This window comes from Pseudorca crassidens, chromosome 18 (assembly GCF_039906515.1).
Source record: "Pseudorca crassidens isolate mPseCra1 chromosome 18, mPseCra1.hap1, whole genome shotgun sequence".
In the NCBI taxonomy this organism is placed as follows: Eukaryota; Metazoa; Chordata; class Mammalia; order Artiodactyla; family Delphinidae; genus Pseudorca; species Pseudorca crassidens.
In genome coordinates this window covers 75,499,081-75,524,823 of record NC_090313.1, presented here as the reverse complement: position 1 = coordinate 75,524,823, position 25,743 = coordinate 75,499,081, and the positions used below count along the sequence as shown (strand labels likewise).

Genomic DNA, 25,743 nt, shown 5'->3' with positions numbered 1-25,743 from the left:
ATTGAGACCAAGTTCTGCAGGTCTGGAAACCACAGCTCAGTCAGTCCAGGCTCCACGGTACCTCTCCCTACTGCCTGACTGCCTCTCAACACATGCCGATGGCCTGAATGGCAAGTTCCCTGCAGCCTATATAGAGGAGGAAAAGCGGGGCTGGATTTATTAATGGATGCATATGGTAGGGTGGAACCAGACAGCAGGGATGAGCCGCTGAGCTGCGGCCCTGCGCAGGGATGGCCTGAAAGTAGGGAGGGAGAGGCGGTCCCCCCAGTGGGCGGAACTCCAGGCATTCCTTCTGGTTTATTCCGTATGGAAGGGAAGGAGGTCTGAGGAATGCCATCCATCCAATTCATGGCCAGTGGTAACATGTTCACCACGTTGATTGGGGACTTGGAAAAAATAAATTGTCTGTTTAGTGACAGGAGAGCTTGGGGAGAGACGTGTGGTTGGACTTTTTGGAATGTGCACAGAATGTACGCAGGCTGTCAGAATACAGTTCCACAGACTGGGAGGCTTAAACAACAACCATTTATCTTCCCACAGTTGTGGAGGCTCAAAGTCCGAGCTCAAGGTGCCACCAGGACTGGTTTCTGGTGTGGCCTCTCTTCCTGGTTTATAGAAGGTGGCCTTCTCTCCGTCCTCACCTGGCCTCTCCTCTGAGCATGCATAGAGGGCTTTTTGACGTCTCTTGGTCTTTTCTTCCCTTTGCTCCTCATTTTTATTAAAATTTTTTTCCAGCTTTACTAAGCTATAATGAACATATAATCGTCCTCTTCTTCTAAGGGCAACAGTCCTATTGGATTAGTGCTCCACCCGTATGACCTCCTTTAACTTTAATTATCTCCTTAAGGCCCTGTCTCCAAATACAGACACACGGGGGTTAGGGTTTCAACACATGGATTTAGGAGGTACAACGCAGCCCAGAGCGATAATCAGGTGGTCAAGATGATGCACCCTGTGGATGTGTGTAAGTCTCTTCCTCGCCACCCATGTGCCTGCTCCATGGGTCCATGAGCAAAGGACACATGAGGCGGGGGTGGAAGCTGCGCACAGGCCAGTAGCGTACTCTCTCTCACCAGCGCTGGTCTGGCTCCTGACAAGGCAGAATGTCCAATCTGCTGGCAGGTGACCAACACTGAGACCCTAAAATGGCACTGCTCCTCAAGGGGACCAGCCGGAGACCCCTTCCATCACGGAGGGGCCAGAACCAGCCTCAGAGAGACAGACCTTTGCTCCCATCACAGATTTTCCTTCCCTGCCCCCAGGACTTCTGCCAGCACCAACATTCCTGAGCTTAGAGAATGTCTTATCTATCACCATGGTGTTGCAACTCAGCATCTCCTCCCCAAAGAAGATGCATTTTCAGAGGCTGTCTTTTGCCAGTGGGAGCTTGGCCATGGAATTCACTGGCTTTATCACATGCTTCATTCCCTAGAAAGAGATTGCTTAATAGAGGGGCCTGCTGAAGACAGATATGGTGACAGCTGGAAGGCAAGACCCTGCAAGGTGGGTACCTGCCTAGTGGATGCAGTCAGTTCCCCAAACCAGCAGCCAGCATTTGGTGCCACTGCCCCCATAACTGGACTGCAGTGGCCTGGGAACCAAGGTGGGGGGATAGGAGTGGCCCTTCTCACTATGACACCAAATAACCACCAAAAGAAGACCTGCTTCCTGTCTGACTTTGGGCTTGTGGCCTCGGAAGGATATTTCTGCAGGGAACACATAGTTCCATTCAATTGGAAGTTGAAACAGAGTCTGACCCTCAGCTATTTGGGGCTCCTCACGCATGGTAGCTTTTAAGATCTACTCTCTTAGCAACTTTCAAATATACATACAGTGTTATTAACTATAGTCACTGTGATGTACAGTACATCCCAGGATTGATTGGTTGATTGTGGCCGCACCGTGCAGCATGCAGGATCTTAGTTCCCCAAACAGGGATCGAACCCGTGCCCCCTGCAGTGGAAGCGTGGAGTCTTAACCACTGGACCTCCAGGGAAGTCCCAGGATTTATCTACTTTAGACCTGGAAGTTTGCACCTTTTGACCACCTTCACCTATTTCACCCACCCCACACTCATTTTCAGGTTAAAGTGGGAACAGAATCTTAAAGACCTGTCCCCAACCTCCTGATCCAAGATGTAGCAGAATAGCATGCAGGATGGAAGGCAATTCCAACTCCCCAGAGCCTCTCAAACTTTAATACTGTTACATGTCATCTGGAGACTTTGTTAAACTGCAGAGTGATTCAGCAGGTCTGGGTGGGGTTAAAGATTCTGAATGATAACAACGGTCCAGGTGACGTTGTCCTTGGGTCTCACTTTGAAGTCATACAAGGCTGTAGCTCTGTGCTTCACAACCTGTTACAGTTTAGGCTCATCCGGGGGCTTTGAAGAAATACTAATGTCTACTCCTCTCTCCTAGAGATTCTGATTCAATTCACCTGGGGCTTGGGTATTTTTTTTTTTTTAAAGTCTGCCATATGATGCTAATAGTTCCTTAGAGGAATGTTTTTAGGACTAAGTGACACAGTTGATTATTTCCAGTTCATTAATGATGCATTTTGAAACAACCTTTCATTCAATCATCCATTCATTTATTCAACCTCCAACTCTATGATTGAACGGTCCATTTTAGAGAAATTATGTCTATGACTTCATTTTTCAAATAATTTTTAGCATTTTCTAGAAACACCTACATTCTTTATGCTGGATTTTCATCGGGTTACTACATAATGACATTAAACTCTGAAGAGCATCCTTCCCACAAATTTCACACTAAGCTGCTCCTTTTGGAACTAGACAATAGCAAAGGAGAACAAAATTAAAAAGCTTAGACAACGAAGAAAAAAAAAATCTATCTTCAGTTTATATTTTATTAGAGGTGACTTGCCAATCTGATGATAGGTTAAAGTTATCCAGAATAAAAAAAGAGTGAGTAGTTCTACAAAAATCTTCTTTGTTAATTTTTAAGCACTTCCCTAAGGAGTTATGCATATAACTAAAATTCTAGGTGACTTCACCCAGAGAGGTAGACTTTGCATCTATTCAATGCTTGCAGGAAAGAAGGTAGAAATACCGTTTCAGTCTTGCTATGAATGTCCTTATGGATGGCTCCTTGTGTGCACGTGCAGAAGCGGTTGTAGGGTACATACTAGTAGAATTGCTGAGTTATAGGGAATGTGAACATTCAACTAGCAAGGTATTCTCAAATTGTGTCCAAGCGGTTGCATATATTTATCATCCCACCAGCAGTGTGTAAGAGTTTCTACTGATCTTTGAGACTGACTTGTGATTATAAGACTTAGTTTTAGCCAATTCAGTGGGGTTTATGTGGTATGTCATTACAGTCTCTTTTTGCATTTCCTTAATTACTAACAAGGGGAGCAACTTTTTGTATGTTTACTCACCATTTGTGTTTCTGCTTCCTGTGAAATATGTTTTCATGCGTTTGGACCGTGTTCCCATTGGTTGTTTGTCTTTTTCTGTTCGTTTTATACGATTAATCTGAATACTACTTCCTTCTTCAGCTCTATGTGTCTGTAAATACATTCTCCCAGTTTGTAGATTGTTTCTGCACTTTCTTGTTGGCCTGCTGATGAACAGAAGTTCTTAATTTTAACACAGATTAACATAGTCAATCTTTCCAATTAGAGCTTCCTGTGTCTCGTTGAAGTACTTCTTTCTTACACAGAGGTGAAGAAAAGATAGTCTCCTGTTTCTAAATGCTTCAAGGTCTTACCTTTCACATTTAAGTGTTGAATCCTTCTGGAATTACATTTCGTAAGCCCACTCTTATGGGCTGATTCACATGTAGAAATGATGCCCACAAATTCCCCCCAGAAGAAATTGCCTGGTGTCTGCTCTGTGGCTTATGAAATCCTCCCCTTACACACATGAGTCTGTCACTTCCTTGCAGGCCGGGATCAGGAAAACCCTGGGGAGCCTTACAGTCATAATTACTTCAGCCCAACCTGGTAGAGTGAATTAGTTCCTTAGTTCCCAATCCTAATTGATCTGATAACGGCAGTAAACGTAGAAGGAAATTATAACGCTAAATACCGAGCAACGCCCCCCCCGCCCCCACCAAAGTGTAATTTTAAGCCTCCCTACCCTGCATTTTGATAACCATTAAAAGGACTTTCTGTAAAAAGAAGAACACTAGTTACTCCTATATAAGTAAATTAGCCAAATAACACAAAATGACCAATTAAAGATACGGAATTTAAAAGCAACAGCCAACTCTGCAGTCAAATCCATACCTCAGCGGCAGGAACTTGACCAAGGAGGGCTGCCAGAGGCCAGCACTGCTGACACATTGCTCTGTTTCCGACATGATGGAGCACTTCAGGCGGCAGTCAGGAGAAAAGTCAAGCACTCTGCACTCCGAGATAAACCAAACATTACAGGGTCATCCTAACTGGTTCAGATCTTCCTCCAAGAAACGAAAATATTGAAAATCCTATAAACCTGGATTTCCAAACAGAAAGAGTTTAAAGCCTGATTTTGTTATGTTGATGTCTGAGAATATATTTGGTCTTTATAATCTCATGAGGGAGTTGTCTATAGCCACCACTAACAGACTAATGTAAACTTGGGAACCTTGATAACTCTGGTTTATTTGGTTACATACCTGTCCAGTTCTCTGTTTGAGGAGTGAATCCCTCAGAAGTTTGACTTCCTTGTTCTCTTTGCAAGCACTTCCCTTTTAAGAACCTTCTGACTCTGAGGCCCCCTTTGCCTTGTTCAGTTGGATTCTTCGTTTGCATTTTGGTCCCCTTTCTCATTTGGTAGTCCAAGCTTTCAACAGGATAAGGTTTCTTTGTTCACGGCTCACCCACACATCTCTCGTTTTGACTAGGAGCGTTTTCACTGACGGTTTACACAGATCCTCCTGGATACCGTTCAGAAACAGTCTCTTGGTTTCCTCTGGAAGCAGCAATTCATGGACATGTCTTCTCAGAAACATACAAGAGGAAACCTAACCACACTTGTAATGGTACCTCTTGGGTTTGTTCCGGGTCCATCCTAAGCAAAACCTACCACTTGGAATTAATGACTTATTTTAGCAATTTCTATCCTAAGCCTTCCTTATCAGGGAGAAAAAAACAAAACAAAACCCGCTCAGTATTCCCAACCTTATAAACCCCTTGCCATAACAGAAGAGCTTGGGCACACGTAAGCCAACAGTTTTCTCCCATTTGCTTTTCATTTTAGGAAGAGTTTACATGTTTTCTCGGGATGGCTGTGGCCAAACGGCAGTATTTGTAGCTCACTTGGGAGGGACCTTCATGGGTTCCACATTCTCACCCTGCCCTGGGATCCTAGGACAGAAGGTTAATGCCAAGGCCCTGAGGTAAACACAGTTTTGAATGCGTATAGATGGAAACCATCAGAAGCATCCCAAAAGGAAATGGCTTTCGGGTCAAAACCAGGAAAACGCTCGCCTTCTGAAATTTTAAGGTTCATGGGTCCTGGGTTGGGATCACGGCAACTTTTTATCCTCTTCTGAGGCTCCCAACCCAGAATTCAAGCTCTAAAGACACGGAGAATGTCCCTTGACAAGAGGCGGACTCTGCGCAGACGCCACCCCATGTCAACCCTCCTCCCCGTTTCCGTCCAACGTAGCAGCCAGAGCTGAAGCGGAGCCCAGGACACAAGCAGCAGAGAGGAAGGAACGTCTCAGCACTCTCCGTCGGACTCAGCGGGACACACCACAGGTCGCAGAGAGTCCGAGCGAGCCAGCGGTGGCTGGATCCAGACGGAATTTCAGCATCGTGTGGTGCGCGCTCAGCGCAGGCACAGCGCTCTGATCTCAGCCGCCAGCCTCCGGGGCTGCGCTGATCTGGAAGCTCTGTGTCTGAGGCATATCGAGACACCGTGGACAACTGAAAAGCCCATCCTGATTCTCCCTTACCAAACGCCCAAGGCAGGTGAGGCGTGAGTTATGTTTGCAGGATGTCAAACAGGGGTCTTCAAAAGAGTCCAGGTAAAAGGACGGATTGATTCTTTTCTGGATCTTCTCCCAGGTCACATAAAAGTTCACCATCCCAGGGCCTGTGTCCAGTGCTGAACTTTGGAATCTGTGAAGACCTTCACCAAGTATCCCAGTGCCGGGTTTTCCTGGATTCACTTATTCCAGGAAAACTGAAAACCTTCTAGGCAGATGAAAAGCCTTTTGTCAGTCTGCACGCCTGAAGAGTGAAGGCACCTGAGGCAGAATTTGCGTCCATACCTCAAAGGTGACCCCACACAGGGGGCCGGTCAGTGCCTTCCAACTCAGAGGACTGCCAGCCAAACCTGAAGGGATCTGGACTGGATGCCACTCTTTTATTGGAACCAGTAATATCACACCCACCTCACCCACTCTCTCCTTTGGGCAGAAATCAGTGAAAACAGCAGAGTAGAGAACCCTGAAACTTCATCCCTCAACAACAGCAATGAAGAAGCTGGGAAAAATTACCACAATGGACTTCTTCAGCACTCTAGAATCTAATTCTTAAAACTTACAACAACAAGGGGAAAGCTTAACAAAGAAAAAAGCTGAATTTTGGTAAGAGAGCTCTGTGGCATTTTAACGTGCCTTGTCACCACCCTGACTCCCCAACACAGCTACACACTTGAGGACAGAAGCCCACTTCCCTGGTGCAGGTTACTGGTACCAGAGAAACCAATACTGACCTTACTCTCAAAGAATTGTAGTTCTGCATTCTGACCTGTATGGTAGCTCCCTGAAAGATCTGTTTAAGGGCTTGCCTGGAGCTTCCCCAGGGTTAAGGCAGCTTCCTGGGTGACATTTGCCAAAAACATTTAAAGACAAATGTATTAGCTGCTGCCGTGTGCAACAAAGGATAACAATTAGGTCAAGCAATAGAAAAACCAACAATCCTGGGAAAAAAGAGGCTTGAGAAGGGCACACTTCAGGGAATCAAGGCTTTGAAAAGTTTCCATGTATTCCAGGGCTCTGGAAGGCCACGTGGAGGCCTGGTCTCGACACGTGCTCAGAACAGACCTGAGAAGGCTCAAAGCTCTCAGCTCCGGCTGAGCTACAGGCTCCTTGTGAGCAGGAAGTACATGGCCTGGGTGGCCACTGAAGGAGCACCCGACACAGAGCCCATCTGAAAAGACCGAAAAGAGTCTTTAGTGCCTTGTTTTTGGTTTTTCTGGTTCCAGGCATTTAAGGAAATCTCTGCCAAACCACTATCTGACCCCTAGTGGGAAAGGGCTTCAGTGGCCACACGTTACAGAGAATATGCTTTAAAAATTAGTTCAGAAAAGTCATTTAAAAAACAAGCAACATGCATATATAGAATGGATAAACAACAAGGTCCTAGTATACGCACAGACAACTGTATTCAATATCCTGTGATAAACCATCATGGAAAGGAATATGAGAAAGAATGTATATGTATATATATATATGTATGTGTATAACTGAATCACTTTGCTGTACAGCAGAAATTAACATAACATTGTAAATCCACTATACTTCAACAAAAAATATTGATAAAAAACAAGCAACAACAAATCATGGGGAGGGTGGGAAAAGCAATTTCCAGAGTTGCCACATTACAATATTAAAAAAGTCAAATTTTCAACAAAAAATTACAAGGTGTGCAAAAAAAGAAGAAAGTATGGCCCATTTACAGGAAAAAGAAAAATTAACCGTCCTTGAGGAAGCCTAGCCATTGGACTCTGGACACTGGACACTGACTCAGAAAAAGCTTTAAATCAGCTATCTTAAATATGTTCAAAAGGCTAAAGAAAACCATTGAAAAACAACTAAGTGAAACTAGGAGGATGATGTCTCACCAAACTGAGAATATCAATAAAGAGACAGAAATCACAAAAAAAGGAATCAATTTAGAATTCTGGAGTTGACAAGTACAATCACTAAAATGAAAAACCAGCCTTCAGCAGTCAGAGGAAAGAATCTGTGAATATGAGATTATCCAGTTTCAGGAGGAGAAGGAAAAAAAATGGAAAAAATAAACAGAGCCTAACAGGTCTGTGGGACATGATCCAAAACACCAACTTACACTTAACAGAAGCCCCAGAGAAAAGGGCAGAAAGAATGTTTGAAGAAATAATGGCCAAGATAGCCCAAATTTGGCAAAAGACATGAATCTACACACCCAAGCTCAGTGAACTCCAAGTAATATAAACTCAAAGAGATTCACACTAAAACACGTATAATCAACCTGGCAAAAGCCTAAGACAAAGAGAGAACCTTGAAAGCAGCAAGAGAAAGACAACTCACCCTGTACAAATGATTCCCAGTAAAACGAACAACTGATTTCTCATGAGAAACGATGGAGGCCAGAGGCAGTGGATTACATTTAAAATGCAGACAGACCTTGTTTTATTGCTCTTCACTTTACTGTGCTTGGCAGATATTGCATTTTTTTACAAATTGAAAGTTCATGGCAACCTCCTGTTGAGCAAGTCTATTGGCGCCATTTTCCAACAGCATTTGCTCATTTCATGTCTCTGTGTCACATTTTGGTAATTCTCACAATATTTCAAGCTTTTTCATTATTAATATATTTGTTATGGTTATCTGTGATCAGGGATCTTTGATGTTACTATTGCAAAAAGATTATGACTCGCTGAAGCCTCAGATCGTGGTTAGCATTTTTTAGCAATAAAGTTTTTTTTTAATTAAGGCATATACATTGTTTTTTTAGACATAATGCTATTGTATACTTAATAGACTACAGTATAGTATAAACATAAGTTTATATGCACTGGGAAAACAAAAAATTCCTATAACTCACTTTATTGTGATATTACCTTTACTGCAGTGGTCTGGAACTGAACCCGCAATATCTCTGAGATATGCCTGCATGGAAAGAGAAAAACTATCAACCAAGAATTCTATATCTGGCAAAACCATTCTTCAAAAATGAAGTAGAAATTAAGACACTCCCAGAAAAACAAAAACTGAGGGAATTTGTCAGTAATAGAGCAGCCCTAAAAGAAATGCTGAAGTGAATCCTTCAGGCTGAAGTGAAAGGACAATATATGGTAACTTGAAGCCTTACAAAGAAATAAAGAAGATCAGTAAAGGCAACTACATAGAAAAATACAAAAGCCAGCATTATTGTATTTTTGGTTTGTAACTCCTTGTTTTGTTCTACATTATTTAAAAGACAAATGCATAAACAACAACTAAATATCTATGTGAATTAGCACACAATGTAGAACGATGTAATTTGTGACAATAACAACATAAAACAGGGTACATAACAACATATATGGAATTACATAGGAGCAAAGTTTTGGACACAATTGAAAGTAACTTGGTATAAATGCAAACTAGATTGCTATAAATAACTGTTAATTGTAATACACAGGAGAAGCACTAGGAAAATAACTAAAACAAATGAGTAAAAGAAATGAGAAGAGAATCAGAACAGTATAATAAAAAAAGTTAAATACAAAAGGAGGTGGGAATGAAGCACTGAGGAACAAAAATTATATAAGATGTATAGAAAGCAAATGGCAAAATGACCAAAGTCCTTCCTTATCAATAATTACATTAAATGAAAATGTATTAAACTCTCTGATGAGAAGGTAGAGATTGCCATAATAGATTTAAAAACATGATCCAACTATAAACTGTCTACAAGAGACTCACTTTAGATCCAAAGGCATAAATGGGTTGAAAGTGAAAAGATGGGAAAAAATTCCATGTAAATAGTAAACAAAAGACAGCTGGGTAGCTATACTAATATAAGACAAAGTAGACTTTTAGAAAATAAATTGCTACAAGAGACAAAGAAACATACTCTATATTGATAAAAGGGTCGATCCATCAAGAAGCTGTAACAATTATATCTAATAAATGAGTTCCCAGTAAAAGAACTCCAAATATAAAACCTAATAAAAGACCTAATAAAATAGCTCCAAAGTATATGAAGCACCTAAGAGCTCCAAAATACATGAAGCTAAAATGGACAAAATTAAATGGAGAAATAAACAGTGCTACAATAATAGCTGGAGATTTCAATTTTGAGGAACTGCCAAACTGTTTTCCAGAGTGGATTCTTTCTTAATCTAAGAACATAGGATGTTTTTCCATATATTTAGGTCTTCTTTAATTACTTTCAAAAATACTTTGTAATTTTTAATTTTTAGTCTTCCACTTAGATTTATTCCAAAATATGTTAACTAGACTTATTGTGATCATTTTGCAATATATACAAATATCAAATCATTATGTTATACACCTGAAACTAATATAATGTTACATGGCAATTATACCTCAATTAAAAAAAATTTGTACCTTAAATTTTCCTGTAAGTACTGCTCTCATTGCATCCCATAAATTTTGGTATATTTCATTTTCATTCATCTCAAAGTATTTTCCTTTTTAAAAAAACATATTTATTTATTTATTTGGCCGCACCGGGTCTTAGTTGCAGCATGTGGGATCTTTTAGTTGCAGCATGCGGGATCTAGTTCCCTGACCAGGGATCGAACCCCAGCCCTCTGCATTGGGAGCGTGGAGTCTTAACCACTGGACCACCAGAGAAGTCCCTCAAAGTATTTTCTAATTTCTATTATGATTTCTTCTTTGATCCATTGGTAACTTACAGTGTATCATTTAATTTCCACACATTTGTGATTTCCAAATTTTCCCCTTATGTTTCCATTGTGGTTTGAGAACATACTTTATATGATTTCAATTATTTTGAATTTTTTGAGAGTTGTTTTATGGCCTACTATATGTTCTATCCTGGAGAATGTTCCATGTGCACTTGAGATGTCTATTCTGCTATTGCTGTTTGAATATTCTATAGATGTCAGTCAGGTCTAGCTGGCTGATATAGTCTTGCTAATTTTCTGTCTGATTGTGCTATCCGTTATTGAGATAGGGTATTGAAGTCTCTACCTTTTAGTTTTGAATTTTATATTTCTACCTTCAGTGACCTTCTGTTTAATCTTAACACTAACCTCAGGGTAATCTTTTATAAAAGTTAGATGTCACTCCTCTTCAAAATTCTCTAATGCCTTCCCACCTACCTCACTCAGAGTTCAAACCAAAGTACATACAACGCCTAGAGGTCCCCCACTACCTCTCACCACATTCCATGCCATCTCCCCTCCTCTTTGGTCCAGCCCATTGCCAACACCCCACCTCCAGCATTGCTTAAGCATGTCGGACACTGACATCCACAGATACTTTGTCCACAGGATCTTTGCACTTGCTGCTCTCTTTGCTTGAAATGCTCTTCTCTCAGGCATCTGCATGGCTTCCTTCGTCACTTTCTTCAGCTCTTTGCTCCTTCTCAGTGAGGTCTTCTCTGATCACCCTATTTTAAATAGTAATGTCTCATCACTCCCCTTTCCTGCTTTTTTTTTCCTCCATAGCACTTGTCTACATCTGTCATAGTGTGTATATCATAACATAATCATGTAAATGGTATATTATCTATGATCTGTCTTTCACCACTAGAATGTAAACTTCAAGAGCACAGGGATTTTTGTCTGTTTTATTCCTCTGTGTCTCCAGCGTTAGATCAGTGCCTGTCATATAACAGGTGCTCAGTGAATGCATGCTCCATGAATGAATGAATGCCCTGAGTACTACTGAGGAAACCAGTCAGCTGGGCAGCAGACTAAGTTGGAATTATTATTAATCTCAAGTGGACCCTAAACCCCAATTCATTCTGTTACTATAAGACTCTGCAACTGTGAACGAGTTTTCTTAAAACTCCATTAATACTATTAAAATCCAATGGGGCCATCATGTTGCTTCCATCCATTTCCATCTTTCCCATCTCTATTTCCAAATATTTTTTGAGCATTTACTACTTGCTAAGCACTGGATACGAAGTAGTATGCCTATAGTGACTAAGTCCTTACCTTTATGACGCTTACATTTAAATTTTCTGAAATCCATTGTGCCAAAGAAATCAGACCACTAACCCCAGAAATCCCTTATCCAGTTTATCCTCCAGTTTCAAATATCTTCTCCTAGATCAACTAAAATTAAACAGAATTCTAGCAAATGATTTAAATTGAACCTTACCAATTTCATGCATGTAAATCAGCTTTCAAATACTACAGAAACCAACTTTTAAGTATCACAGATTCGTGAAAACTAGTTTGAAGAAAATAATTGGCAATGGAATTGTATTTACAAAATGTGAAAATTAGCAGCATTAAAACAATGTCTGACGAAGGTTATTCACGTAACATTTTTTGCTTCAGCTACAAGTCCCGGTGCTAAAACTTTTCAAAAGCATCTTGTATCAGTTACTTTGCAGAAGCATATTGATGTCATTGTGGTTCATTATAATGGTTAAAGTTATTATCGTTTTTCCAAAAAAAAGTCTATTTCAAAAATTCCTGGCATCTATGAAACTGTAGCCAGAGTAATTTTTCTAATGGCTAAAAAGGTTTTAGTCTTTTGTCAGCAAGTACTGTAGTCAAAATATTTCAACCACAGATTCTTCTTCATTCCATCAGAGTACAGCCAAGTACCTGAATGACAGCAGAAGGTAGAGACGGGACACTGTGTTAGTCAGCAGAAAATTCTGAATCTAATCAGAGGACAGAGGCCTAATTGCTCACCTATTCCATTTGACAGCCAGAAAGACTATTTTGAGAAAACGTCTGTGGATTTCTTTTTAAAGTGTCTCCAAGAGAAATTTTAACAAGCATAATCAAGTGTGAGTTCCATACCTATCTGATTTTCCCACAAATCTGACCTAACAAGCAGTTTCACTGGAAATATAAGGACGTGAGAGAATAACAGTGAAGCAAAATTAGTCTAATTACAGGATAAATTAAAAATCCAAGAACTTGAACTTCCATGGTGGCGCAGTGGTTAAGAATTCGCCTGCCAATGCAGGGGACATGGGTTTGATCTCTGGTCTGGGGAGATCCCACATGCCGCGGAGCAACTAAGCCCATGAACCACAACTACTGAGCCTGCGCTCTAGAGCCCACGAGCCACAACCACTGAGCCCATGCACCACAACTACTGAAGCCTGTGCACCTAAAGCCCATGTTCCGCAACAAGAGAAGCCACTGCAATGAGAAGCCCACGCACCGCAACGAAGAGTAGCCCCTGCTCGCCACAACTAGAGAAGGCCCACATGGAGCAACAAAGACCCCACGCAGCCAAAAATAAATAAATAAATAAATTTACTTTTTTAAAAATCCAAGAACTTCAGTTCAAGACAATTCAGCAGTTGCCATTGCAATTTTGATAGGAATTGCATTGAAACTATAGATTGCTTTGAATAGTATGGACATTTTATCAGTATTTGTTTCATTCCAATCCATGAGCACAGAATATCTTTCCACTTACTCGTGTCTTCAATTTCTTTCCTTAATGTCTTATGGTTTTCAGTATACAGGTTTTCACTTCCTTGTTTAAATTTATTCCTAAGTATTTTATTCTTTTTGATGCAATTATAAATGGGACTGTTTCCTTAATTTCTTTTTCTGATAGTTAGTGTATAGAAATGTAACAGATTTTTATATACTGATTTTGTACCCTGCAGCTTTACTGAATTCATTTATTAGTTCTAACAGTTTTTCTGATGGATCTTTAGGGTTTTTTTGTCCACACACACACACACAGATGCACACACAGACACACATATATATAAATATACATATGTAGTGCAGTATTACTCAGCCATAACAAAGAAAGAGATCTTACCATTTGTGACAACATGGATGCACCTTCAGGGCATTAAGCTAAGTGAAACAAGTCAGACAGAGAAAGACAAATACTGTCTGATCTCTCTTATACATGGAATCTAAAAAAAAAAAAAAAAAAAAGACCAAGGTCTTAGATATAGAGAACAGACTGGTGGTTGCCAGAAGCAGGGGGAGGGGTGAAGGGTGGGAGAAATGGGTGAAGGGAGTCAAAGTGTAAACTTTTTTAAATAAATAAATAATAAGTAAAACAAATTTAAGGATAACTTAATCCACTGTGCTGATTCATTTACACTTAGCTCATCAAAATGTATTTTGTTGTAAAATAGATAGCTAGTGGGAAGCAGCCACATAGCACAGGGAGATCAGCTCCGTGCTTTGTGACCACCTAGAGGGGTGGGATAGGGAGGGTGGGAGGGAGACACAAGAGGGAGGGGATATGGGGATATATGTATATGTATAGCTGATTCACTTTGTTATAAAGCAGAAACTAACACACCATTGTAAAGCAATTATACTCTAATAAAGATGTTAAAAAAAATAAAATGTATTTTGTAAGACTGTCTATTATCCAAGAAATCTTTCGAGCCTTTTTAAGACAAGTCTTTTGTCTTTGAACCAGTGAGTTCTAATTTTCCATATGAATGACGCTTGGACCTTGAAAGATAGACGATCAGTTGATTTTCAACTTAGATTCTTGAAATTTTAAGTGAAATGAAAACTTGATATTCTGTTTATTGATGGGGCACTGAATAAGGTCATTAAAAAAAAATGAGTTTCTCAACTCAGGTCCAGATAGCCATATTATCAATCAAACAGGGTTAACAAAAGACGTGAAAGTTGTCTGTCACACGTTTCCAAGTTGTGCCTTACTGTCTAAACATAACTAGGTCTCCATAAATCACTGCAATGTCTTTCCCAACTCTCACTTCAATACTTTTTCTGTCTGAATACTCCTGATATTTGATTAGGTTCTTCCTCATGTTGCTCTGGCCTTAAAGTCTAGGGCAGTTGAAGATATTTTAGAAGCTGGAGCAAGAAACAGGATTTGAGAACAGAAAAATCTGGATGCAGATAATGAGGATCTGAGTTATGGGGTTGAGATTCAGTTTGAATGTCTAATCACATGGTCACAAGCTTGTTTATGCCTGTTTTCATGTAGAGAATCAAGTTCTGGAAGGGTACAATCTTTGTCTTACTTGATTTAAAAAAAAGTTTCTCTTTACTTTTTTCTGCTTCTCAAGATCTCAAATGAAAATTTTCATTGAAAAAAGATTATTTTGTGTAATTATTCTTCACCATATGTTTTTCAATTATTCATTGTATTTCTGCCTCATTACTTTGGCTGTCATTACAGTGACATTTTCCTGGAGACAAAATTCTCATTATATATTTTCTGGGGTTTTTTTTTCTACAACAATTTAATTTCTGAACTCACCCAAACTTCAGCTATTTTTGCTTAGGATTGAGTCTACATGCCAAGGGTCTAATGTATTTTTTTTCTTTTTTTTAACATCTTTATTGGAGTATAATTGCTTTACAATGGTGTGTTAGTTTCTGCTTTATAACAAAGTGAATCAGCTATACATATACATATATCCCCATATCCCCTCCCTCTTGCGTCTCCCTCTCACCCTATCCCACCCCTCTAGGTAGACACAAAGCACGGAGCTGATCTCCCTGTGCTATGTGGCTGCTTCCCATTAGCTATCTATTTTACATTTGGTAGTGTATATATGTCCATGCCACTCTCTCACTTCGTGCCAGCTTACCCTTCCCACTCCCCGTGTCCTCAAATACATTCTCTATGTCTGCATCTTTATTCCGGTCCTGCCTCTAGGTTCTTCATAACCATTTTTTTTTTAGATTCCGTATATATGTGTTAACATACGGTATTTGTTTTTCTCTTTCTGATTTACTTCACTCTGTATTACAGACTCTAGGTCCATCCACCTCACTACAAATAACTCAATTTCGTTTCTTTTTATGGCTGAGTAATATTCCATTGTATATATGTGCCACATCTTCTCATCCATTCATCTGTCGATGGACACTTAGGTTGCTTCCATGTCCTGGCTATTGTAAATAGAGCTGCAATGAACACTGTGGTACATGACTCTTTTTGAATTATGGTTTTATCAGGGTACAGGCCCAGGAGTGGGATTGCTGGGTCGTATGGTAGTTCTATTTTTAGCTTTTTAAGGAACCTCCATACTGTTCTCCATAGTGGCTGTATCAATTTACCTTCCCACCAACAATGCAAGAGTGTTCCCTTTTCTCCACACCCTCTCCAGCATTTATTGTTTGTAGATTTTTTGATGATGGCCATTCTGACTGGTGTGAGGTGATACCTCATTGTAGTTTTGATTTTCATTTCTCTAATGATTAGCAATGTTGAGCGTTCTATCATGTGCTTGTTGGCGATCTGTATATCTTCTGTGGAGAAATGTCTCTAGGTCTTCTGCCCATTTTTGGATTGGGTTGTTTGTTTTTTTGATATTGAGCTGCATAAGCTGCTTGTAAATTTTGGAGATTAATCCTTTGCCAGTTGCTTCATTTGCAAATATTTTCTCCCATTCTGAGGGTTGTCTTTTTGTCTTGTTTTCATTATATATTTTCTACACTAGAAAATCCTAACTGGTTCTTATTTGAAATTGTCCTTCTGCCAATACACCAAGACAAAGGGCAAATCCGATGGAGTTGACTGATACTCAGAGTTTCCAACTAGAGCCTCACACATAATAGGACAGATCCATGTTTCCTCCTAGCTTAGAAAATTTGCCCCGCTGGAGTTAAAATGCCAATGTCTCCTGAAAACCAAAATAAAACAAAACGTATACTTTGTTAATCTGCTTCTACAGAGAAAAATACAAAAGTGGAAATAGAGATGTGAACTTACTTTAATGACCGAAAGTTATGGGTTTCTCTTAGTAAGTTTACTCAAGCCTGGTGCAAAATCATAAATCAGCTTCATTTTAATGTCACATTCCTGTTCATTTGTTGACCTTATTTTCTAAGGCTATTGGATGGCTTTCGTTTCTCTGAGTTTTTAAAGTTGTTATCCATCTGTACGCCTTTACATATGCAAAAATACTTTCTGCCTAAAATACCCTTACTACTTGTTCTCTGGTCAAAGTGTGACTCCTTCATCAAGTTCAACCTCCTCTGTGAAGCTTCATTTTTCATCCAGGGATTCTTCTCTCCCATGCCCTCCTCTAATCTAGGCGCAGTGGGTCATCCACAGAACACCCACACTGCTCAACTCCATGTCGTCTGCTTTTCCACTTACAGTAGTCTAGCATCTTCCTCTTCCACCAAGCTCTCTGTGGAGTCCTTGAGGGCCAGGATCATGTTTTATTCATTTTTATAGTCTCATTATGCACTTCAGTACCTTATTTAATCTAGATGCTTATAAATATTGAATGAATTTTGAGTTTTCCTACTTTCTACATTTAATGTACTTCACATTTCTTTAAGTTTCAATCCTTTTCTTATTCTTTTTTACATTAATGATCTCAAACTGGAGGTAAATTGACCTTTAGACACTTAGGAAACCACTTTGGTTTTCAGATCTGTATGATAGAACTAATGACACAAACCTACTTTAAAAGCCTGTAATAAAAATAAATGCCTTACTCTCTTCAGAGGAAAATGGTAAATAATAAAAATAGAGGTTCACTTTGGAAAACCATTTGGCAATTTTCTATGACGTTAGAGATACCTTATGATCAAGCAATGCTCTAGGTATCACCCAGAAGAACAGAAAACATATTCACAAAAATATTTATGGCGGCTTTTTTCATAGTAGCATAAAACTGAGAGGAAAAAACCAAATTTCCATCAAGACGAGAATGTATAAATAAATTGTGGTAAATTCATATAGTAGAATACTACTTATCAATAAAAAATAAAATAAACTACTGGTACAAGCAACAACATGATTGAATCTTAAAAACACTAAGCTGAAAAAAAAAGAGCCAGACAAAAAGTGCACATACTGTACAGTAGCATTTATATGAAATTTAAGAATAGGCGAAACTAATCTATGGTTATAGAAATCAGAATGTTGGATTGTTCTGGTTGGGGAGGGGATCAGCTGGGACAAAGCACAGGGAATTGTTAATGGGAATGGCAATATTCTGGATCTTGATTGGGGATATTGGTTCCAAGGCTATATATTTACATTAGTCAAAAATCATCCAAATGGGATTTCCCTGGTGGCACGGTGGTTAAGAATCCTCCTGCCAATGCAGGGGATACTGGTTCGAGCCTGGTCCAGGAAGATCCCACATGCCACGGAGCAACTAAGCCTGTGAGCCATGACTACTGAGCCTGCACTCTAGAGCCCATGAGCCACAACTACTGAGCCCACGTGCTGCAACTACTGAAGCCTGCATGCCTACAGCCTGTGCTCTGCAACAAGAGAAGCTGCCGCAATGAAAAGCCCGAGCACCACGACGAAGAGTAGTCCCCACTCGCCGCAACTACAGAAAACCCGGGTGCAGCAATGAAGACTCAACACAGCCAAAAATAAATTAATTAATTTAAAAAAATGTACAATATTGTGTCACTAATTGAAACTGTAGCATACTAATGTTAAGATGTTCACAAAAGGGTAAACTGGGTGCCAAGTATACGGGAATTCTCTGTACCATTTTTCTAAAAAATTTTTTTGCTAAATCTAAAACTACCCTTTAAAAACTATTAATATTTATTAATATTGATTAAAAATAAATTATTTAGAAAATATTTATTAAAAAGTATAGTGATGAATAAACAATCACCTCCCATGTATTCAATAACCAGCTTAAAATTAGTCAAAATAAAGCCTCCTGTATACCCCTTTCTTTACAGTCCCCTTCCTACCAGACAAGACCACTTTTCTAAATTTGATTTTCATCCCCTTGTATTTCTTGACTACTTTCACTACATATGCATATATGCCTAAGCAATATATAGTATTGTTTTGCATGTTTCAAAATTGTACGTGTATAAATTGTCCTATTATGTATGTTCCACATGTCCCTCTTTTTGCTTCATCACATTTGCGGGCTCAGTGTTGATTTACTGGCATATAATATTCCACCGTATGAATACCCCATAACGGGTTTATGCTCTTATTGGTGGACGTTTACAACTTTTTGCTTCTATTTCTAGTGCTGTTGTGGATATCCTTGTCTACATAGCAAAGTTCCCATAAGATAAGCAGTTAGGAGCGGAATGCTGGAATTTGGTATTTGCATATTTCCGGTTTCACTAGATTTTGCCAAATTGCTTCGCAAAGTGGTTGTAACAGGGGTACGTACCTACCAGCAGATGCGTAGTGTTTCGACGCATTGAGGGGGGAAAAACGTTTGAAAGACATATAAACCGTACAACATGCTTTCTTCACCATAATTTTACTTTTGTGTCCACGTAACCATTCCCACAAACTGCAGTTCGGAGCACAGAAAAGAACTCAGACAACATAAGCCCAGACGGCTCCGACGCCCGAGGACGCAAGCACACGCCCATTTCGCGCGTAGTGTCTGACGCAAGGGCTGACGTCATCACGCTCGTCATCACGCTCGCGACGTCTGCGCCTGTTTGACGCCCTTGAAGGCCCCTTTCCGGGCTGTCTGGCAAGATCCAAGTGTCAGCTTGTGTCGGTCGGTTACCTCTTTTTCGCAAGAAAGGAAAATATCCTCACAGTTTCTTCTGGTTCTCAGAGACGACACCCTTACCCAGGAAAGAGTGGCTGTCGGCCGGCGTTTTCTCAGGCAGCGCCGCGGGCAGCCCGTAGGCCCTTGTAAGGCGCGCGCGCGGCGCCGCCTCCTTCTTTTCGGCCGGAACCGCCATCTTCCAGGTACAGTACGCGCGTGGCTCCCGGAGCTTCTTGTCCCTCCCCCTGTTCTTTAGGCGTGAGTTCCAACCCTGTGGCCGCTGAGGCCGTGCATTGGAGCCCTAGGGAGATCATCTAGCCAGCCTGGGGCCCGCTGGCCTGGGCGGTGGAGCTGTGTCCGTCCAGACTCGGCGCGGCGGGCGCGGGGCCGGGGACCAGGCTGCGATGCCGTGGGTTTGCGGGGGGACAGGCTCCGGAAAAACGAGGCCGAGGCACCGGGGTGAGGCGATTCTGGTCCATCGGGAAAGGAATTCGTCCTTCCAGCGTCCCCACGGCTTCAGCCCGCCTTTCTTGGGCATTCTCGGATCGGCTCTGGCGCCGCGTGGCCGCTTGCTTTTCCAGCGCCTTCAGTGTGGCATCGTAACCGCTGTTGTAGGACCTAAACTGTAATGCTCTGGGGTAGGGGCTTCGGGGCAGTAGGAGCGGGTTGAAAACCAGGCGCCGGTTTTAATCTCCCCTGAGACCTGGGTGTGTGTGTGAGAAAGTCGGGGATCGTGGTCGGAGAACTGCAGAGGTGCCCCTGAGTCGCCCTGGATGAAGAAGCCCAGCCCATTCGTCGTTGACGTGGGAGATTTCCGGTTCTCTTAATTCTGGCCCGGGACCGCAATTGGAGAAAGGGAAAATACTTTGTTTGCTACGGGTATTGTTTTGTTCATGCCAGGGCAGCAAGTGTTAAGCGAAGGGATTCCTGAATAGCTGTGTCTGATTTAGGCGTTTAGGGGGAAAGTTAACTGAATAACCCCTTAGTCTTAGTTTTGCATCTGTGTCTAGTTTGTAGCAGCCAGCTGCCAGAGTTGAGGAAACAGCGGGTTGCGCCCCTGTAATCGGTCCCATTTTTGGTAGTATTTATAGACTTTAAATTGTCATTGTTTGGGACGTTAAGTATTGTTTTTAAAAACTCAATCGATTATATGTGTATTGAGTCCTGATGGATTTCGAACTTGGAAAAATGGGTCTAGTGGAAGGAGCGTGGGCTCTGGAGTCAGAAAGGACTTCCAGGGCTTCCCTGGTGGTGCAGTGGTTAAGAATCCGCTTGCCAGTGCAGGCGACACGGGTTGGAGCTCCGGTCCGGGAAGATCCCACATGCCGCAGAGCAAGCAAACCTGTGCACCACAACTACTGAGCCTGCGCTCTAGAACCCACGAGCCGCAACTATTGAAGCCCGCGCACCTAGAGCCCGTGCTCCGCAATGAGAAAAGCCCCCACTCGCTGTAATTAGAGAGAGCCGGTGCACGACAACGAAGACCCAACGTGGCCAAAAATTTAAAAAATAAATTTATTTTTAAAAAAAAACCAAAGGACTTATTACTGATTCTGTCACTTTGTGTCTCCATGAAGTGAGTTGACCTGCAGAGCGTGTCTCCTTGTTTATGAACTTAAGGGGAGTTTATATGAACTTAATGCAAATGTAGCCATGAGAATTAAAACAGTACTTGTACTGGATAGATTCTTCTCACCATTTAAAGTGAAGTGTGCATTCGTTGTAACAGTGATTTGGCTTTGGTGGGTTAGCTGGAACATTCTTCGGTCTCCTTGCCACACAGGTTATATGAAAAAGGTACTTAGGAGTCACTTTTCTTTACGGTTAAGATGTAATAAATTGAGAGGTTGACTTACATTAGAACGTTGTCTACAACCTAAGCTGGTCTTTGGTGTATTTTGCCTTGTGGTAGGAGTAGTCAGCAATGGTAGTTCTGCCCTTGGATGATCTGAGGCAATTAAAACCATTATTTTGACCTTTTGGGAAACAAAGTGAAAGGTTCAACTCAGTAGCCTATATGTGAGTTCTTAGGCAATGATAAAGTACTGTTTACTAGTAAGCGCTTTGCATGTGCTAGGAATTGCTCAATGTTTTGTAGACATTACCTTAGTTGATTATAAAAGTATTAATACTGTTTTACATATGAGGATCAGGGTTTTAAATGTTGGTCTCCCAGCAGGTAGGTGGCAAAACCTATGTCAAAATCAGGTCAGTGATTGTAAAGCCTTCTACCTCACATTTTCTGGTAAACAACTGAGTGAGTAGGTATATGAAGTAAGTTAGAGATTTTTGACAGTTAATAGGCGCGGTATTAAAGAAATCTGTAGGTTGATAAGAAAAGGGGTTTAATCCATTATGTATAAATGCAAGACTGAGTTTTGTCGTGCTTTGCCACAATAAACTGCCTTCTAGTTGGTAATTCCAGTGTTCTTGGCAGTCTAAGCTGGGTTCTACAGATGTAGTGTGGCAGAAGTCCTGTTGTGTTGTTACATTCTAATAGGGAAAATCCTGGTTTGGGTTCTAAAATCCAGTTCTGCTTCTTAGGAGTTTTAGGCAGTTTTGGCAGAAATCTTGGTAAAATTACTGTTTCTTACCGTTATAAGAGCTATTGATTCGTGAACCAGCTTTTTAGATAGTTGCCTAATTCTCGTGTTGCTACTGAACTTAGTGCATTTGTAATTAACACATTTTTTGGTTAAAGGGGCAAATGTCAATTTTGCAGTTGTATTTGACTCTTTGATACTTTCTGGTTTCAGTAATTCGCCAAAATGACCAACACAAAGGGAAAGAGGAGGGGCACCCGCTACATGTTCTCTAGGCCTTTTAGAAAACATGGTGAGTAGATCCACCCTCCTTGGGAGCAAGTGTGGCATACATTTGTGTTTTATTACCTATGTGTTGTCGTTCATATAATGTGCTCTTAATAAATGGCATTAATTAATCAGCATCTACCTAACTTATTTGTAATGAATAAAAAGCATGAATTTTATATAGTGGTTCTTAAATTGTCGACTAGCAAGATTTTAAAGTACACGTAACTGCCAAAAAGTAGTGTGTGTTGAAAGCTAGTAAGCTTATATATTTCTCTTACTCTTGACTTTTTAATCTTGATGTTGACTGTATTGGGGTTTTTTGGGTTTTTTGCAGGAGTTGTTCCTTTGGCCACATACATGCGAATCTACAAGAAAGGTGATATTGTAGATATCAAGGTAAATTATAAAATTGGGGAAATAACTACAGAGTAACATTAGAAGTTAGAAAAGTTGTGTTTAATATTAAAATCTGAATAGGGTGTATTGCATCTTTTTATCTTCCTAATCGGGGGAAAATCTATTTCCTGAAAAAGCTCGTGAGAGTATAGAGTAGCTATTTTATGTTACATTTTTATTTTTGTAATAAATTTATTTTTTTTGGCTGCATTGGGTCTTTGTTGTCAAGTCTTCATTGCAGTGCACGGGCTTCTTACTGCAGTGGCTTCCCTTGTTGCAGAGCTTGGGCTCTAGGTGGGCAGGCTTCAGTAGTTGTGGCTCACAGGCTGTAGAGCGTAGGCTCAGTAGCTGTGGCGCACGGGCTTAGTTGCTCTGTGGCATGTGGGATCTTCCCGGACCAGGGCTCGAACCCATGTCCCCTGCATTGGCAGGCGGATTCGTAACCACTGTGCCACCAGGGAAGTCCCTAGAATGGCTATTTTAATTTTACTTTAATAAACAAGAGTTTTAAAAGTGCTATTCTTGAGTCTAAGAATTTTCTCATTACTTATTTTTAACAGCTAGTGGAAAAATTAAGGGGGGGAAATCCTGTGGATTTCTATTTAAACGTGTCCTGGCACTCTAGAGCTTAATGATGATTGTCTTTTTGATTGCTAAAAGCAACGTGAAAATGACATTTCACCGGCTCTGAAAGCTCTTGAGTTGCCATCTAAAGAAGAAAAAATCTTGGAATATCTTAGTTACTTTGGATTTAAATGGAGGGGGAAATTGCTCGCCTAACATTTATCTCCTTTCTTAACAGGGAATGGGCACTGTTCAAAAAGGAATGCCCCACAAATGTTACCATGGCAAAACTGGGAGAGTCTACAATGTTACCCAGCATGCTGTTGGCATCATTGTAAACAAACAAGTTAAGTAAGTAATGTCATAGTTCTTTGTGCCTACTTAGTATTCCCTCACACCCCCCTTTCACTTTGCCAGTTGGACTTATGTCTTTATTGGTCATTCAGGTGGGGCAAAGGAAATACCCTTTTAAAACTCAAGCAAACTGGGTGTTTGTCTTGTAACCTGTCAGAGGAAACAAATTGTAATAAACTTACTGGAAAGTCTTGTGAGGTTTGTTAGCTAAGCCGTTCTGGTTTTCACAGTGTAAAAAGTTTAATAAGTTGTAAATTTTATTAGTGGTCTGGTTTTGCTTAAATTATTTGGTATTTTAGAGTCTGTCACCTCATCAGAAGAGAGCTTAAAAGTGGGGATGTTTGGGCTTCCCTGGCGGCGCAGTGGTTGGGAGTCCACCTGCCGATGCAGGGGGCGTGGGTTCGTGCCCCGGTCCGGGAGGATCCCACGTGCCGCGGAGCGGCTGGGCCTGTGGGCCGTGGCCGCTGGGCTTGCATGTCCGGAGCCTGTGCTCCGCAGCGGGAGAGGCCGCAGCAGTGAGAGGCCGCGTACCGCAAACAAACAAACAAACAAAAAAGTGGGGATGTTTGCCTCAAGGCCCTATTCAGTAAGATTTAATAAATGATTATAAATTTGCCATCACCTTGTTGATTTATCCTATCTGTGGGTAAAAAAAAATTCATGGTTTAATTAATAAATGAAACTGTCGAAAGAATTCTCTGAATTTTAGCTGTGTTTTTGATGCACTTAAGAGTTTCTTCTCTCTCCAGGGGCAAGATTCTTGCCAAGAGAATTAATGTGCGTATCGAGCATATTAAGCACTCTAAGAGCCGGGATAGCTTCCTGAAACGGGTGAAGGAAAATGATCAGAAAAAGAAGGAAGCCAAAGAGAAAGGTACTTGGGTTCAACTGAAGCGCCAGGTGAGTGCTTGGCAGGGTGTCTTGGTATTACGTACATTATTAGTTCCGGGAGCACTTTGAAATTGAGTTACAGTACTTTTCATAATTATTCCCTCGCCTTTTTTTAATAGCCTGCTCCACCCAGAGAAGCACACTTCGTGAGAACCAATGGAAAGGAGCCTGAACTGTTGGAGCCCATTCCCTATGAATTCATGGCATGATGGGTGTAAAGAAAATAAAAGACCTGGACTGTGTAAATGTTTCTCTTAATTGAGTAGAAGTGTGTGACCCCCTTCCCCAAACAAATATTTAAAGCACATTTTAATTGTGTCCGAATTCAGTGGGTGACATCTTTTTACTTTTCAAATTTAGTGGGTTTTATTCCTGAAAGATGTGAGGTAGTTTGTTGTGCAGTATACTCCATTGATTAATAAACTGCTAGATATTACTTATAAAATATTTGTACTAGTTTGAAAATAGTCTCAATTCCTATGAACAAAGGATTTAAAATGAATGAAAGTTATCTGTTATAATTAAGCTCAGGAAAAGTTGATGCTCATAATTGCATCATAAATTAAGTAGCTGTGTTTTGAGGATCAAGAACTTACCTTTGAAGCCTACTATTTAAATATACATGGTTTAAAGCCCCTTCCTGGTCCTTTGTGAGTTACATGTTAGTTCTGAATTGTTCAGACCTTTCGTGCAGCAGGGCTCAGAAAAGTATTAAAAACTGGAATACCTTTTTTATTTAAACCAGGTAAGTATATAGCATCTAATATGTTATGTGGCATTCTAAGCACTTTATATAATGTACTCGTAAAAAACTTGGAATAAGTTTTGTTTTGCTCATTTTATATGAAAGGAAGCTGAGGCACAAGTAACTTGCCTGAGGTTACAGGTGCATAGTGTTGGGCAAAGATTCAAACCCAGGCAATCTGGCTGCATAATCAGATTTTAGTCATCAGTTCTATATTGCTTCATATTAATAGGAATATTTTAAAGCTACTCTGTCTAGTTGGAACACCATTTTAGGTTTTGTTACTTCCTGGATATTTTTAATAGGATGTGGTAAACATCCAGTAGGGAATTGATCACATCTCATCGCCCTGCCTTCAGTATTCTGTGATAATACCTGTAGCAAGCTTATTTAAAATGAAAACCTTGGGCTTCCCTGGTGGCGCCGTGGTTACGAATCCGCCTGCCAATGCAGGGGACACGGGTTCGAGCCCTGGTCCGGGAAGATCCCACATGCCACGGAGCAACTAAGCCTGTGCACCACAACTACTGAGCCTGCGTGGCAACTACTGAAGCCCACACACTTAGAGCCTGTGCTCCGCAACAAGAGAAGCCACTGCAGTGAGAAGCCGGCACACTGCAATGAAGAGTAGCCCCCGCTCACCGCAACTAGAGAAAGCCCGTG

General features: G+C 40.8%; 1 protein-coding gene, 1 long non-coding RNA gene and 2 other non-coding genes across 4 annotated transcripts; 3 read left to right on the top strand and 1 right to left on the bottom strand.

The window, feature by feature from the left end:
• Positions 1–3,411: 3,411 nt before the first annotated feature.
• On the bottom strand, positions 3,412–20,098 carry LOC137211306 (uncharacterized). Its single transcript, XR_010937020.1, has 4 exons — positions 18,982–20,098; positions 8,789–8,837; positions 4,258–4,374; positions 3,412–3,590 (listed from the first exon to the last, which is right to left on the bottom strand). It is a non-coding gene; the product is annotated as an uncharacterized lncRNA (long non-coding RNA).
• RPL21 (ribosomal protein L21) lies at positions 19,515–24,782 on the top strand. Its single transcript, XM_067713641.1, has 6 exons — positions 19,515–19,575; positions 22,074–22,152; positions 22,465–22,526; positions 23,329–23,441; positions 24,194–24,344; positions 24,455–24,782. Exons 2-6 carry the CDS (start codon positions 22,086–22,088, stop codon positions 24,542–24,544), a joined length of 483 nt encoding a protein of 160 aa, XP_067569742.1. The 5' UTR covers positions 19,515–19,575; positions 22,074–22,085; the 3' UTR covers positions 24,545–24,782.
• On the top strand, positions 23,152–23,222 carry LOC137211523 (small nucleolar RNA SNORD102). The gene has a single exon (XR_010937124.1). It is a non-coding gene; the product is annotated as a small nucleolar RNA SNORD102 (small nucleolar RNA).
• On the top strand, positions 23,486–23,612 carry LOC137211527 (small nucleolar RNA SNORA27). Its single transcript, XR_010937128.1, has one exon. It is a non-coding gene; the product is annotated as a small nucleolar RNA SNORA27 (small nucleolar RNA).
• Positions 24,783–25,743: the final 961 nt, after the last annotated feature.

What these genes read in the sequence shown, in the direction of transcription:
- RPL21 (XM_067713641.1), top strand. Translation starts at nt 22,086, where the DNA reads ATGACCAACACAAAGGGAAAGAGGAGGGGCACCCGCTACATGTTCTCT. An exon ending in GTGATATTGTAGATATCAAG is followed by an intron (nt 22,527 to 23,328) that starts GTAAATTATAAA and finishes CTTTCTTAACAG; the next exon opens with GGAATGGGCACTGTTCAAAA. An exon ending in GGGTTCAACTGAAGCGCCAG is followed by an intron (nt 24,345 to 24,454) that starts GTGAGTGCTTGG and finishes TTTTTTTAATAG; the next exon opens with CCTGCTCCACCCAGAGAAGC.